The sequence below is a fragment of the Acomys russatus genome, chromosome 24 (assembly GCF_903995435.1).
Source record: "Acomys russatus chromosome 24, mAcoRus1.1, whole genome shotgun sequence".
NCBI lineage: Eukaryota > Metazoa > Chordata > Mammalia > Rodentia > Muridae > Acomys > Acomys russatus.
This window is the reverse complement of record NC_067160.1, coordinates 696934-714966: the sequence shown is the minus strand read 5'-3', so window position 1 is coordinate 714966 and position 18033 is coordinate 696934. Positions and strand designations below refer to the sequence as shown.

The following is an 18033-nucleotide window of genomic DNA, read 5'->3' as shown; positions in this document are numbered from 1 at the left end:
GACTGTTTAGGCTGCAAACTGTCTCTAACATCTTCTCATTTGGGAAGCTGCCAACCTGTACTCCCTGTACACTCAGATAGTTAATTTTATTCCTTCTCAAGTTTCTGATCAGGTTGAAGAACAGTTAGTTTGTTTTTACAATGAAGCTTAGTTGTTTATGGGTTAAAATGTTTTTAGGTATAGATAGATGTTTTAATTCGATAATGACAAAATATGATACATACTGATTTTCATTCAAATTTTTAGACTCATCAAGATAGGAAAGATGTTTTCTTCAAAGCTGCCAAATACAAATAGCCAAAATACTATGAATGTAATATTTATATCATTCCTGATTTTTTCATGGTTCTTCTTCCTGTAGGTAGTTTATTGTATATATGTGTAATAATATAATTATATATGTAAAAATAATTAATAAAAATATGAATGTTCTGAGTACATAGTTTAATATCTACATTGTTCACATGAATAAAATATTCATCTTTAATAATCTAAAGGTTTCTCTGAGATTTCATAAAAAGAAATAAAATATTAAAAAGGCAACCATTAAAGTTCAGGAAAGACTAATGCTACTAAAATGGAATAAAAAAATAAGTACTATTCTCTTTACAATGAAATAATGAGGAAAATTTTCTCAGACATGTCCTACATACAAATTAATAAGAAATAACGATACCCTATGATCATTAAAAGATGAGGAAGTCCCCTTCAGACACAGTCATTGGGGAGGGGAATGAGGTGAAAGTGGGCGGGAGGGAGGAATGGGAGGATACAAGGGATTGGATAACAATTGACACAAAATGGGAATGAAGTAATAAAATATTAATAACTAAAAATATATAAATTATATTACAATAAAATTAATTTACAACTCAAAAAAAAATAATGATGCATAAATTATTGGTATATTCACATTGTGTTATCTCTAAAATTTATCGGATATATGTATTATAATCCATGAAGTTAGAAGACACTGCTTTCTTATGATTTGTGCAATATAATTTTACACCTATCACTATGATAATGTGCATATATACCAAAACTATATAATTATTTAAATGACCATTTATTTCTCAGTTTATAGAGGGCTTCTTTCACATCCTTGTTCCTCAGGCTGTAAATCAGAGGGTTGAGCATGGGAATCACCAGGGTGTAAAACAGTGAAGTTATCTTGTCTTGATCTAGGGAGTAGGAAGAACTTGGCCGGAAATACATAAAGAGCAGAGTTCCCTGAAAGATGGCAACTGTAGTCAGGTGGGAGGCACAGGTGGAGAAAGCTTTGAACCTCCCCTCAGCAGAGCAGATCTTCAAGACTGAGGTGATGATGTAACAGTAAGAGACAAGGAGTCCCGAAATGGTGCACAGCTCAACAAACCCAGATAACACAAATATTGCTAGTTCACTGGCATATGTATCTGAGCAAGACAGTGTCTGGATAGGAGGAATATCACAGAAGAAATGATTAATCTCATTTGACCTACAAAAACATAACCCAAAGGTTGTTATAGTATTCATCAGAGTATCTGTCATTCCTAGTACATACACTCCAGCAAGGAGTTGGTAGCAAAATCCCCTGGACATGTCTGCAGCATACATCAGGGGATTGCTGATGGCCTTGTACCGATCAAAGGCCATCACTGCCAGCAGCACACACTCAGCATCTATAAAGACACAGGTGAAGAAAAACTGCAAGGCACAGCCAAGAAAAGATATAGATTTTTGTTTCGCCATTAGGTCCACCAGCATCTTTGGTCCAACTGCAGTGGAATAGCAGAGGTCTGAGAAAGAGAGGTGGCTGAGGAAGAAGTACATTGGTGTGTGAAGCTGGGGGTCCATCCTGATTAAAATGATCATTCCAAGATTGGCGACAAGAATAATGATATAGATGAGAAGAAATATGATGAATAGAACTACTTCCATGACAGGATTACTGGTAATTCCCAATAAAAGAAACTCTGTGAATGAAGAGCAGTTTCTTTTGTCCATTCTCCTTACTGTTTGTCTTAATTGTTACAAAATGCATTAAAAACAGACGGGGATTATTTTATCTAGGCCAAAAAGTTATAATCAGTATTCAGTTTAATTATGTTAAAAACATTCTCTCTATTCATAAATAGTCTAGAAACAAATCATTTTAAGGGAGCCGCTCACCAAAACTTTCCTCAAATACTTAAAAGGGACAGCCTTTTATACTAAATATTATAAGCTTATTTAATAACATATTAATAATATTAATTCTAAGGTTTGAACACCAGACTCCAAGCACTAAGTCCTTATAAAGGAAAGTGATTAAGACAGTGTTACAAAATGCCTTCATATCATTGGTTTGTAAAGAACCTGAAAATGGTGAAAACATAGAGGTTCTGACAAACTTGGTTCTGTCTCCTTTCTTTATCTTTGTCAGAAAAATCTTGTTCATGTCCATTCATGAATGTATATACATTTCTATACTGAGTCCTTTCTATGTGTAATTTGTATGGATTGGAATTTTCTGGGATTTTGTTTTGAAATGCTTTGATTTTATTATTAATTGTGCAACTGTGGAAGAAATAAGATTGTATATGCTTATAATATTACTTACACTGTCGATATAAAATGAATTTTTAATACTAATTGAATCGATGAAACTTTTTCAAATTTTCATAAGTGAAAAATAAAGTCAGTAAAACTCACAAAATTATACCAAGAAAACACCAGGGGTCACTGGATTTTAGAGTGTGAACCTCCTGGTTCATTCTAAGCATTCCTACATTTTCCAGCAGATTCATGACATAAATAAGCAGAAATACGAGGAATTAATGTCAGGCTTACTAGAAATTAACAAAAGATAACATTCTGGAAATGAAGAAAAGTTCTCTTTATTCATTGTTTTGTTCTTGGTAAAAATATCAGAAAAATTTTTCAGTGCTCTATTAAGATAGTGTATTTTCCTGAATAAGGGAAGTTCTTATCCATAAATCAAGACATAATGGCATTGTAACGTAATGTATTAAGGATTAGTAACTGAACTGCAGAGCAGCACAGGTAAGGGCAATTTTGCAAACTTGACAAGTTTCTATTGTAGAGGTTTACCGATACGGAGCTACAAATGTAGATATCATTCATGATTTCTCTGACTTGTCTAATTCTCAGCTAACTATTATCTGCAAACGTATTTGAATGAAACAGAAACTCACCCTAATGGAATACAACAGACAGGAAATGCCAAATTAACAGGCAAGCCATACAGAGCTTATTGTTATCTTACCCGAGAAGGTAGGAGCTGCTGCTCTTCAGTACACTAGCTACATATGTTACAGTATTTGCTTAAATTAATTATGAAACACAGATATCTTCTCAGATATTTAATGAAAACATTTGGGTACTGTTAGTAGTTTTATACCATTCACTGAAAATGAAAAAAAAAATGTATCTAAAAGTTTGACCACTCCTCTTTAATGGTACATAATTTCTAAACTCCTAGGGTTTTGTTCTTGTTCTTGTTTTAACCTTGGAGCAACTTGTGAATCTTCATAAGATTTAATTACCAAGAAAAATATTTGGTTACAACAGAGTTTAACCAAAAACACTGATTACTTTGGCTTAGAATTGCTTCATTTCTCAGGAAATGAGAACAGAAAATAAAATCTATCACATTGCCTGTCTCCTGTCTTAGCATGTGAATTTTTGTGTTCACATTGTAAGGTGTCTGAGTTTCTTTCTTATTGCCTAAAAAGAGAATGTAGATTGTGCTGTATAATCTCAAAATATTGTGGCTAGTAATACATAGACTTCAGTTGTTATATATTACCATCAGTAATATGGAACATTTATTATTGTTATTTAAATGAAATTACAGGAAAACAATAAATTGCCCATACCACATCATGATGCACAGCTTTGCAAAGAGAATTGTGCACTAATAAAATATGTCTTAATAAATTTATAAAACTGTGTGCTGTGTGTTCTCATTTGTCAAGTATGCCTCAATAAAACTGGGCCCAAGTTTATGCAGTCAAAAAAAAGTATAAAAATATCATCTACATTTATCAACCTTATACAAGAAAATGAAGGCACTCAGATTCACAAAGACATAAAAATATAAGTCTTTGATCATTAGCTGGCCAGATTTAAGTAACTATATAAGCAGACAAGCCATGTACTTTTTATTGGTCAATTATATTGATCAGTTTTTAAAAATTTTTTTGATGTTATTTTTCTAGCTTTGCAACCAGCTGTTCATAAACCTACCTGAGCCGAGAGACCTTTCCTTCTTTACAGGCAGTGTGAGAACAGCCTAAATGATTACATTTATTTTCAACCGGGGCTGCTGGGACACAATTCTCTTGAGGTCAAGCCTTCCTATTTTGCTTTATCCTAATCTGGCATTTAATTGGTTTCTTGGCTCAATGTTTTCCTGGGAATAGTCAACAACTGCATTCCTGGTTGTAATACACACATTTTATGCTTGATGCTATTGATCAGTGATAGACACTGACTTAGAATTATAGTGAAACTCAATGAGACTGAAATTTCTATGACCTTAGTATCTTCCCCAGCCCACTAACTCCTTAGTGTGTTTAAATACACGTTATCTAACGGTCTGAGTGTACTCTCAACTCCATAGTAACTATATTCATTTCAATTATTTTATGAATGATCAGACTCTTGAACATAGGATACATTCCTTGTGGTTTCTCATATCTCACTAATCAGCTTATCTAATTTTTTCAGAGCTATATTACTGCAACAACAAAGTTCTGTATGAGCAATGGGTCATTAAAAGTGTTTTGTTACATAATATTTTGATTAACTTTGTGGACATTCAAAGGTTGTTATATTTTCATATTTTTCATTTTTAAAAAGAAAGTCTTCTATATTCTTATAGATTTTAGTGGAATTAAAGTAAATTAAATTTCTCATTTAATTTGATGTTGGCTATTAGGATGCTGTATATTTCCTTTATTGTGCTTAGATATGTTCCTTGTATCACTCGTCTCTCCAAGACATTTAACATGAAGGCATGTTGGATTTTTGTCAGTCCTTGTCAGCATCTAATGACATGATCATGTGTATATTTTTCCTTTCAGTTTGTTTATATGATTTTTTTTATAATTGAACCACCCCAGCATCTCTGAGATGAAGCCTACTTGATCATGGTGGTTGGTGTTTTTTATGTGTCCTTGGATTCAGTTTGTGAGTATTTTATTGAGTATTTTTGCATCAATGTTCATAAGAGAAATTGGTCCAAAGTTCTCTTTTTGGGGGGAGTCTTTGCTTGGGTTATGTATCAGAGTGACTGTCATCTCATAGAGTAAATTTTGCAATGCTTCTTCTTCTTCCATTTTGTAGACTAGTATGAGGAGCATAGATACTTGCTATTCTGTCTGGTAGAATTCTGCATTGAAACCGTGTGGGCCTAGGTTTTATGTGTGTGTGTGTGTGTGTGGTGTGTGTGTGTGTGTGTGTGTGTGTTTGTGTGTGTGTGTGTGTGCATTGAAACCATGTGGGCCTAGGTAGTGTGTATGTGTGTGTGTGTGTGTGTGTGTGTGTGCATTGAAACCATGTGGGCCTAGGTTTTGTGTGTGTGTGTGTGTGTGTGTGTGTGTGTGTGTGTGTGTGTGTGTGTTTCTTCATTTGTTGTTTTGTGCATTTTGGAAGTTTTGTTTGTTTTATTTTTGTTGTTGTTTGGGGTTTTTTGTTGGTTTTGGTTGGGAGGCTTTTAATGACTACTTCTATTTCCTTAGAATTTACAGGATTATTTAAATTGATTAACTGATCATGAATTAAATTGGCAAGTGGAAATCACCTAGAAAATCATCCACTTCCTTTGAAGTAGGACTTCATGATTCTTTGCATTTCCTCAGTGCCTATAGTAAATTATTGATTCAGTTAATTTGGATGTTTTCTTTCTGCATTTTAGTTAGTTTGGCTAAGGTTTTGTTTATCTTATTGAGTTTCTTAAAGAACCAGCTCTTAGTTTCATTAATTCATTGTATTAATCTCTTTGTTTCTTATGTTTTGATTTCAGCCTGAGTTTTACTGTTTGCTGCCATCTACTACTCTTATGTATGCTTGCTTCTCTTTTCTTCTAGCTCCTTCAGGTATGCTGTTGAGTTGGTATTATGAGATCTCTCCAATTTCTTTATGAAGGCACTTAGTGCTATGAACTTCCCTTTATTCCAGTTAACTGCCATTCTATGATGCTGAGTCCATATCCTTAGAGCAAATTTTAAAAAACAGTCTTTTATTGCCAGTTAGGAAAAAACAATGCATGATTATATAGTTAAATATCATCAGTACCTTACTTAACAAAATTTTAAGTTGATTCTTAGGAATATGGGTAAACTTTTTAATTATATTTTATGCAGATACTCATGCCCAGGCACACAGTGAGGGAACTCTGTGGCTTTTGTTTTTGCATATGATTTGGAAGACCAATAGGCCGCTCATAAGGTACAAATTGTTCACATTGCTACCAATATGTTACTTGGGCATAATGTTCAACTCCAATTAATGAAATGTATAGTGTGAGAAGTTATTCACTGGAAAGTGAAGGGAATATTTAGGATGGAATCGGACATGATAGTGAAGGTACATAAAGGCCTCTTTACACTCATTTGCAATGGCTTTCTCTGAAATATCAAGTTAGGAAAGATTTAGGTATCATATGCGCTAGCCCCTAATTTAACCAGAAATGTCAAAAGGTTCTCTTAAGCATACATAGGCCATCTCATTGACACATTTAGGAACAGATCCTATACACATTTTATAAGGGAATTTATTCTGGTTTTTTTTTTTTGGATGTATAAATGTGAAGAATCTACTAATAATTTTACTTTCCTTTCGTTTTTATAAATATGTCATTGAATTCAATTTAGCTAACCTATTAGAAACACTTTGCCATGTCAGAAACAATATATAATTAAGATACAATAAAGATATACCTCAATAGCCTTATGGAAAGCAGTACATTAACACAATTGAATACATACACACACACACAATTTCCATGTCTTCATACATACAAATATGCCTGATTTCCAGGGTTCACTGTGGTTTAGCTTGCCAGTAGACACCCCTCCTGGTTTACTATGTAGTGTTTATTCTACCTTACTGTAGAAATCCCAAAGGCATGGCAATATTTGGGAAAAGATGATGATCAGGAAAGTCATCACCCTAGCCAATTGTTTCCTACATCTAGCCATATATCATTTAAGAGCTTTGAACTTACAGTGCCTGATATTGAACACTGTGAAATTGATTGTACATTGATAATACGCTGCCTTATAAAAGCAACTTTACAATTCTTGATTAAATTCACATGATGCCAGAAAAAGTATGGTACACATATTGTTTACGAATACTAATGCATGACTAGAACATGGAAGCCTGGCAAACTACCACTCTTGAAATTTTCCACAGGAAGCTAGTACAACACATAAACAGCAGAAATAAAATGAGACTGGGAACCAGGCCTCACGGTATAGGCATTTACTATAGGATAAGTCAGGAGGATTGCAAGTTCAAGCCTTAGTTTATCTACAGAATGACAACAACCCAAGCTTAGGAAATATTTAAGGGTCTATTACAAGTAAGTGAAAGAAAACAAACAAAAACTAGGCCATGAGTACATTAGTGGTAGATAGTTGCTTTATCATGCATGAGGCCCTTGAGTCTCTACTATTGTAGAGGTGGGTGAGGGCAGGTTGGGGGGAACATGGTAAGAAGAAAACATGAAAGGGTAAAAAAAACAAAATTTTTTTTTTTTTTTGCGGTGATCTAGAGATTACAAAGTGATCTAGAGATTTCAACACAGTTGTAAATAAAAAGAAGTTACTTGATTTGCTTATAAAATATGGTACTGAAAGAGTACAAAAATGAATATCTGCACGCTAGAGAGGCAGAGGTCCAATGATAGCCTTGTTAAAAATGTTAAACACCTAAGTAATCACATTCCATTGCTGAAGGCCGGAAAGCACCCTGGAGACTTGGTGATGTTGATCGACTCCAGGTGGAAAGGCTGAGACATATGGAATCATATACCTGCAGGTAATGACAATCACCAAAACAAAACAAAACAAAACAAAAAAACAATGCTCACAAAGTATGAAGTGACTTATCCTCGGGCACATGCTGCCTTCTTCTTCCTAGTCCTCCAGTTTACACTGTCTCTGTCTGCATTCCTCGTTACCTTTCATCCCTCCAGTCATTATCCCCTTTAACTCTCACTGGAACTCCTCTCAATCCACACTCCTATGTGTCTTTCACTTAATTTAACACTGGATAAGTTAACCAGTAACAACCATGTCATGAAGAAACATGAGGAGTAAAGACAAACATTTGAGAATCCCTGCTCTGCCAAGCATGGTCGCGCATGCTTTTACTCCCAGTACTCGGGAGGCAGAGGCAGGCAGATTGTTGTGAGTTCGAGGCCAGCCTGGTCTACAAAGTGAGTCCAGGACAGCCAAGGCTACACAGAGAAACCTTGTCTTGGAAAAAAAAAAAAACAGAACAAAACAAAACAAAACAAAAAGTAGACGAAAATCCCATCCCCAGAGTAGTTATCACTGGCAGGATGAAAAATAATAAGAAAAAAACTCATCAAAAAAATACCAACTCAATGGAATTAGACATGCTGAATACCACTAATACTACTTACCTTTATATTTGAGAAAGACAACAAATGGAGAGAAGCATATAGAAGAATGAAAAATATGGTTAAATTCCTAGAATCTTAAGTAGAAAACTCCATAGTTTTATTGAACATTATTTTTATTTCATGAAGGAAGAAACAGGAAAATAATGCAGCATTATATAAGGACAAGAATAAGTATCATAATTTTCAAAAGCATGCAATTTTTGTTATGGTTTTGCAATATCGATATACACAGATAATGTGGTAGCTGAAAAATATATTAATGGCTATATATTCAGATCCATGAAAAAAGATTAAAAATAAAAAACTGTACTATAAATATATCCGATAGTGTAATTTTTTCAATTTTTTTATATTTAGTATTATCTTTGGTGAGGATAAAGGGCAGGATAAGATACAAAATCACAATCTTCTAATAAACATACTCTGCCAATTCACTAACATAAGATTTAGAAATTATGACATGGAATCAGTGACTGCACAACATAAAAAGATACAGCTCTTGAGGTTAAGAATGGAGGGAAACAGTGAGGATTAAAATGCATATTTAAGATATGTTGAGTCTTATAGTATTCTGTACCACAGGTTTTTTTGCCACCACCAGGCAGATGACTCAGATACCACCTACATAGCTTGAGTTATGAATGTCTTAAAATAATGCCCCAAAATGTGAAGTCAGACATCAAATATTCAGGGAGATGAACTATACAATCAAATAATTTTACTGTGTTTTAGGACATTCTTGGTAGTTTTCTAATGGTTGAAACTGCAAAGACAAGGGACAAGAAACTCTATTGCCAATTGCTGATTCACTCTCTTGTTCACAGTCAACTTTTCACTGTGCTGATAGGGCATAAATGTTCAGAGATCTCTCCTAATCATTTTACATACATATATGCATGTCTGTGTGTTTGGGTGTATGTGTAGGTTTATAAACGTGTGTGAGTACAACCTGATCAGTCTGTATCATATTACTTTCATGTATCTATTCCATATTGACAGTGTGATACTGGGTAGCTAGTTGTGGTCTCTACCTAGGGGAAAAACCTTTCTCCTACTCTGAGCATTCCTTTCTTGCCTGTAATTCTTTGTGCAGCACTGAGTCACTGTGGTCTTTCCCTGATCCATTCTAGCTTGTCTATCATTGTTGTCCTGGTTCAGCTCATGTTTAGATAGTAATGTTGATGACATTTGTGATATTATCCTTCAACATTTATAGGAGAAAGAGTCTCAATGCAAACTTCTGAATCTCTAACTCCTCTGTATATCAATACAGAAAGCTACAATCAATCACGATGCAGAATTCTGAGGGCCACTTACAAAGGATGCATCTGCAATTCTACAGCCCAAAAGAGATCATTGTGAAAAATATCAGCATAAAGAAGGTAAGAACTACTTTATTTCTGGATTTTTACCTCTACATAGGAGCAAAACTAACAAACAGCACTCATAATGTAAGTCACCACTTACAAAGGTTAAAAACACTTCAGAATGTGCTCTGGTGGAAATACATATATTGTGTTTTAGTACTTTCTTATTTTGCTCTAATCTGTTACCAATTACACTTTAAATGAAATGTAACTTAATATATACATGGTCTCCAAAGCAGTTTCTTATTATTAGGTTTTAGTGGATATATTCAATTTAATAAATATTAAATGCGACATTCATGACTATTTTGTTTTGTATGCAATATAAACAACAATAATTTGTCATTGTAAACATTTATATTAAAGACACATTTTATTTCTGAGCCTAACCAGAGAGCCTAACACATCCTTGACCATAGGCTGTAAATCAGAGGATTTATCATGGGTATAATGAGCAGGTAAAAGACCGAGGTCATTTTGTCTTGGTCTAGAGAGTAGGCAGAACTTGGTCCGAAATACATGAAGAGCATGGTCCCCTGGAAGATCCCAACTACAGTCAGGTGGGAGGCACAGGTGGAGAAAGCTTTGAAATGACCCCCAGCAGAGCTAATCTTTAAGACAGATGAGATGATGTAACCATAAGAGACAAGAACTCCTGAGATGGTGCTCAGTTCAATGAATCTAAAAGGGGTAAATACAACCAGCTCATTAATTTGTGTGTCAGACAGGAAAGGAGGTAAGGTGGTGGTAAATCACAGAAGAAATGATTAATCTCGGTAGAGCCACAAAAACACAACCTGGATGCCAATGTTGCATGGATCAAACCATCTACAGCACTTGCCAGATAAATTAAAGTTAAGAATTGGTAGCGGACTTTGCTGGACATGTCCACAGCATAAAGCAAGCGGTTACTGATGGCCTTGTATCGATCAAAAGCCATCACTGCCAGCAGCATGCCCTCAACATCTATAAAGATATAGACAAACAAGAGCTGCAAGAAACAGCCAACAAAAGTAATTGAATGTTTCTCAGCAAGTAAGTCCACCAGCATCCTTGGTCCAACTGCAGTGGAATAGCAGAGGTCAGAGAAAGAGAGGTGGCTGAGGAAGAAGTACATTGGGGTGTGAAGCTGGAGATCCATTCTGATCAATGTGATCATCCCAAGATTTGTCAACACATTAGTGAGACAAACAACTGAAAACATAGTGAATAAAAACATTTTCATCTCAGAGTTACTGGTAATTCCCAAGAGGAGGAATTCTGGCAATGAAGAGCAGTCTCTTTGTTCATTTTTCTCTTGGTCAAAATGATCAGGAATATTATCAGTGTAGTTTTAAAGTAAGTTTTTGGGTTTGTTGTGTTTTCTTCTTTGTTTCTTTGTTTTTTGTTTTTGTTTTTTGTTTTTGTTTTTGTTTTTTTGTCTGATGGGTAAACAAAATAGCAAATCATAATACACTTTTAACAGAATTATTAAGTATATGAATTATACTGAGGAAGTAGCCCAGACAAAGGGCATTCTGTCTACTTAGATAAAACTCCTGTGGTAGAAATCTGATCCACATTGAGTTAGAACTGTGCATATAAGTGATTATTTCTCTGACTTCACTAGTTCTCTGCCACTCCATATCAGTAAATGTATTTGAATGAAATAGAAGTGTGGCACCCGCGCCACCGGGTACCGAGTCGAGTGAGAGGGACTGCGGATTTAACACACACACACACACACACACACACACACACACACACACACACACACACACACACACACACACACAGAGAGAATAACACAGCGGGTCCTTCGTGCTAAGAGAGAAGCAGCCGCAGCAGCAGCAGCCACGGCAGCGGTTTATTATTCTTCTCCCAGAGTTCCAAAGAGCCTTCTCACAGGCAGCAAAACAGGAATCCTCCTCCCAGGTGAAATCTATCCTCAAGAGGTGATTGCACACAGGAGGAAAAGTCTCGAGGAAGGGAAGGGTTTGTTCTCAGAGCAGTAAACGTGACTAACTAACCAAGATAAACACAGACATAGAAGCTGCTAGAAACAGGACATGAAACAGCAAGACAGGCAGGCAGCCCAGTCGGGCCTGGTTCCTACATAGAAGCTCATCCAGATGCAGTATTATTATATCAAATAAACTGAAATATCAAATAACCTGACAAACTGCAGTGAGCTTTTCCTATTGCCAATGAGATCAAAGTTACTGAATTTAAGAACATTAACATTATTTACCATTGATTAAATCAAACTTGTAAAATAGATAATTTTTCAGATAATAAATGAAAATTATTCTGGAATTATTTGAAGTTTATGGCATTTTCTATAAGTGAAAAATCATTTCTTTATATTTTGATCACTCTTCAATTGTGCCTAATTTATTAACTACTCTTTATTTACCTTGTGCTAAACTGTGTTTAGGACACTAAAAGACAACAAAAAGTGAATTGTGAGCAACAGATTGCACCCAAAACCTTTGTTCATCTCTTGAGTTATGAATTGGCTTTCCATTTCTCTGAAAGTGAAAACAGAAAAAAATATTGATCACTGCCTATTTCCTGTCTGAACATGTGATTTTTTTTTGTGTTCACTTCATGAGATGTCTTTGAGTTTCTTTCTGGTTGAATCAAAAGCAAACTGGTGATTTTGGTGTATAATCCCAAGTAATGAGTTATGTAATATGTTGACTTGAGTTGTTATACATTGCTATCGCCAAGGTGCAACATTTATTACATTTTAAATGAAATCACAAGAAATTATTAAGTTGATTGCACTACATCATGGGTCCATAGCTTATAAAGAAAGTTGTATATTAACAAAATATAAAACATATATAAATAAAATATGCCTTAACATGTAAAAATATTATACATTTTTTACAAACCTTATATAAGCAAATGAAGACACTCAAATTCATAAGTATATAATAAAATGTGCATCATATCAATAAGTGCAGGATTTATGTAACTTTATAAGCTAATTAAATCATGTGGTTATCTATTCTTTAACTGCATTACATGTTTCAAAGGGTTTTTTTTTTCTATTTTTGCAAGTAGTCATCCATAAACCTACCTGAGCATTTTCTTCTCTGCTGTCAATGCCTATAAAGAATGATCACTTTTATTTTCAATTAGAACTTTTGGGCTATAACTCTCTTGAGTTATAGCCTTCTCTTTTGGTTTATTTCAGTGTGGTATTTAATTGGCTTCCTGCCTCAGTATTTTCTTGGGAATACTCAACAACTGCATTCCTGGCTGCCATCTTTACATTTTATGCTTCACTCTCTAATGAGTGATAGACTGGGACATACAGGAAAATTGAATGAAACTAAAATTTCTGTGTATTCAGGGACTTCCACAGAATTCTGGTGGCATCCTAATTCTTCATCTTTTAAGCACTCTCCTCCACCTCTAATTTACAAATATAGGAATATTGCAAGCTCTTTTAAAAATCATAGTATGAATGTACACTCATCTCAGCCACCACCCACATTTAAATTACTTTACATGTGGTCAGACTCTTGAACACTCGTTATTTTAATTTTTGTGACTTCTCTGATATTATTTCACCTATATATTTCTCTATTAACACAGGAACTACCACAGATTTCTGCAGTAGTAATGGATCATTAAAACTATGTTTCTGGAGTGAGTTAGTAAGGAGAGCTCCTTTTTTCTGAGGGGTACAGGAGGGGATATGGATGAAGAAGGAGGAATGGAGGCGGAGGACTGAGAGGAAAGGTAGGGGGGGACTATGATTGAAATGTAAATAGCTAAATAAACAAATTTAAAAAGAAACTATTTTCTTATACAGAGATAGGCCTTAACTTTCTGGATTCACAATGGTGCTTTATTTCTAAAATGTGCATTAACAAAATTCTGAATGTCTGGCACATACATGCATATCAATTTATAGGAATAAATATATGGATATCAGTTTTTAGAATATGTGATTGGCATTCACTAGATTATAAATGTGATCTTCATAACTAAAAAAAATATGATAAAATAAAAAAATAAAATAATCATTCATAATTGGAATATCAGAACATAATTTATATTTAAAATTTTATTATTATATTTCTTTTTACATATATTTACATTATTATACATAAATAAAACAAACTCCATAAAGCAAGAAGAACCACAAAAATATCATGAATTATATAAATGATACAATCATAGTGTTTTGGCTCTTTGTATATGGCAATCTTGAAGAAAACATCTTTCCTATCTTGGTGAGTCTAAAAATTGAATGTAAATAAAATCTATCATATCTCATCTCTATCAACATAAAACATCTATCTAGACTTTAAAACACCTTAACCCCTAAACAACTAAGAGATACAGAAGAATGGGGAATGGCAAGAGAGATAGGTAGATGGTTAACAACAAGCAAGGGTCTAGAAAGATTGGCAGCAGCAAGACAGTTAGAAAGACAGTAAGCAAGTAAGTGGGCAGATGGCAAGGGAGGCAGAGATGGAGACAGATAGACAGATAGAGAGCCGGGAGAAAAGTTCCCCTGGGCTTTAACCTTCAACTGCTGTGACATATGCCTGAGTCTCTGAGTATTTCTTTTTCCTCCATTCCTAAACATCTCAACAATGAGTTCCTCCAGCAAGTTCTTCAACTGATGGTTCATTTTCCTCAACCAGCCGTTCACTGCCTGCACAATTCTCTCTATCATGGATGCACCTCTCTTCTCTCCTCTTTGCTGTTCCCAGAGCTGGTCTTGGGGAGTAGCAGTTATTGGTTCCTGTTTCTTGGTTTTTGGGGTTATTTTTTTGTGTTTTATTTTGATGTTTGTGGACATGGGATTATTTATATTCTTAGTTTTCCATGGTAAAGTTACCTTCTTTGGGTTGGAGCTTTCCTTCTAGTATCTTCTGCAGGGCTCAGCTTGTGGTTACCGACTGTTTAAACTTGGTTTTGTCGTAGAATATCTTCTTTTCTACATATATAGTGACTTAATGTTTTGCTGAATATAAATAGTCTGGGTTTTCATCCTGGTCTTTAGTGTCTGCATGACATCTGTCAAGGCCTGTCTACCTTTTATAGACTCTCTTGACAACTCAGGTGTAATTTTGATAGGTTTGCCTTTATATGTAACTTGGTCTTTTTCTTTTTCAGCTTTTAATATTCTTGGTACTGTATGTTTAGTGTTTTGGTTATTATGTGATAGAAGGATTTTATTTTCTGGTCTAATCTATTTGGAGTTCTGTAGGATTCCTGTGTATTTATGGGCATTTCTTTCTTTAGGTTGGGGAATTTTTCTTCTATCATTTTGTTGAAAATGTTTTCTGGACCTTGTAGATGGGAGTCTACCTTTTCTTCTATTTCTATTATTCTTAGGTTTGGTGTTTTCATAGTATCCCAAATTCCTTGGAGGTTCTGTTTCAGGATCTGTTTAGATTTAACATTTTCTATAATGCTTGTATTGATTTCTTCAGTCTACCACCCAGTAAAACCAGAGGTCTGCTGCCACCCAGGAAAACCAGAGGTGTGTTGACACTCAAGACCACCAGTTCTACCTACAATCCTTGAAGTCTAATACTATAAGGCACCAACATATTTATACTCCAGAATCAACCAGATGGCAAAAGTTCAGTGTAAGAAAACAAACAACAAATCCAGGGCCATATGACACCTCCAGTACACAGCTCTGCTACTTCAACAAGCCTTGAATACTCTAACATACTGGAGCACAAGAAAATGATCTTAAATCTGATGTTATAAAAAGGGTAGAGTTACTGAAAGAGGAAAATAAATCCTTCAAGAGAAACAGGAAAGGTTCAACATAGCAGTGATGAATGCACATCTTGTTTAATCAGCAAGGCAACAGTGACTATACAGTGATCTAAGTACCTATCCGAGAACTACGAAACACCAGGGCAGGTGATCCTTAGGTGAAAGATGTCCAAAGTTTGTGGCACATGTTTGTGTCTGGCCTAAGGCTAATTCACAGAAAATTCCTTGGGTCACAGCAGGCACAGGCAAGAGCACATGCTTCAAGGACTAGCAACATACCTGGCTGGCAAAAGCTTCTGAACTCCATGACCCAGGGAGAGCTGTGGGCTTCAAAAACACCAGTGTCTGGAGCTTTTATCCCATGGGAGAAACCACAGCCTGGTACACTCAGGTCACTCGGCCAATCCACAGAAAATTCCTGGTACCCTGCAGTCACATCCACATATTCCAAGGGTAAGCTGTTTGCTTGGTGGGCTGGTAAACATCTTTTGACCTTGAGGGTTCAGAGGGAGCCATGGGCTACAAAAACACCAGCATCACACATTGTCTTTTGTCCTTAAAAGTCAAGAAGGCCCACCTGAGCATCTCTGCTCATATAACTTTCCACCTGTCCCTTAACTGCCTGGCATACCTGGGTCACAAACAGGGAGCCAAGAGAGACGGTGAACTCAGAGTAAGCTGTGCTTGGCACAGTTCCCTCTCCCAATGAAGCATATGAGCCCACCAGAGCAGCTCTCTGCTCCTATACCTTTCTGGCTGCTCCTCAGTTGCCTGGCCTACCTGAGTCACAAACAGGAAGCCAACAGAGACAGTGATCTCAGCAGAAGGACTGAAGCCCCGTTATCTCTATCTACCCCCAAACACTCTGACCAAAAGAGATCACCAAACCTGCTAACACCAGTAACATCACAATGTGAAAATCTCAGCATAAGAACACAAGTAACAATTCCTAGGGCCATTGGATACCACAAGAAACCAGCAGTCCCACCAACACCACAAGCCCTTCAGACACTATCACGCTGGACCTTTATGGACAAGAGAAAGATTTCAAAACTGAGATTATGAAAATGATAGAGCCTTACCATAGGAAAATAAATACCTCACACTAGATCAGTAACACACAAAGAGACAAAAATATTGAATAAACTGCTTAAAGAAATTAGTGAAAGACAGGAAACTACAATAAAACAGGAGAAGGAAATGAATAAAAGGATTCAAGATCTAAAAATGGAGACAGAACCAATGAACTTAACACAATCTGAGAGAGTCCTGGAAATGGAAAAGCTAGGGAAGACGATAGAAACTACAGACAGAAGCATCATGAACAGAATTCATTTTTCATAATTATATTACCTACATCTTCATAAATTAATTATATTAGCATTTCAAACTATTATGTGTTAAGACACATGTATTCTATGTGTGTTTATGTGTGTTTTTCGTGCAGTTAAATAACGACTCACAATATTAGGTTTTCTGTCATTTCAAAATTTATTTTTCCTGCTTTATCTACAAAATTTTATACATATTTATTATAGAGCTAAATGTCTGTTTTTAAGCAAACATATTTATAAGCTCACCTGGGGATAATATTAAAATAAAGAGTTATTTGCACAATGCTTTAAGGGTATAATGATAAGAACATAATTTAATAGGCAAAGAGAATAAGAGAAAAAAATGTTTGAGTATCAAGTATCATTATGCCAGATTGAGAATGATAAGGAAGGAAAGGCACAACATTGCACTAAATGACATATTTGATAACTTATGATTCATGCTCACACATGTCTCTAACCACGGCTCAATTCACTATTTTTCTTACTATAATGTGGTTCCGTTTGTTTATTTTCTATCCTGTTTGGACTGGTACTTTTAAGCAGTCCTATAATTGAAAGCCCTATGATGAAATCACATACATATATATATATATATATATATATATATATATATATATATATATATCCTGATACATATATATGGACATAAATACACATACAAACATATACATATATATATATACTTATATATGTGTGTGTTCTGATTCTTATGCAAGATTATTCTGTACATTGAATATAAAGACTTTTCTAAATATTATTATAAAATGATTATTGAAGAAAATACTATTGTTTCCGAAAATTTATAAATATTCTCAGTATATATTTAGTAGCAATGTCTTTCATTTGAATAAAAAGTTCATCTTTAATAATCTACAGGTTCCTCTGTGATTCCATAAAAAGAAATAAAATATAAAAATGCAATCAGTAAATTACAGAAAGACTACTG

The 18033-nt window shown here is 35.0% G+C and overlaps 1 protein-coding gene and 1 pseudogene across 1 annotated transcript; both read right to left on the bottom strand.

Moving 5' to 3' along the window:
* Positions 1–1050: 1050 nt before the first annotated feature.
* LOC127207377 (olfactory receptor 5W2-like) lies at positions 1051–1986 on the bottom strand. Its single transcript, XM_051166772.1, has one exon. The coding sequence runs from the start codon at positions 1984–1986 to the stop codon at positions 1051–1053; it is 936 nt and encodes a 311-aa protein (XP_051022729.1).
* Positions 1987–10368: 8382 nt separating this feature from the next.
* On the bottom strand, positions 10369–16057 carry LOC127207604 (olfactory receptor 5W2-like; annotated as a pseudogene).
* Positions 16058–18033: the final 1976 nt, after the last annotated feature.

Coding starts and splice junctions, on each gene's coding strand:
- LOC127207377 (XM_051166772.1), bottom strand. CDS start 1,986: ATGGACAAAAGAAACTGCTCTTCATTCACAGAGTTTCTTTTATTGGGA.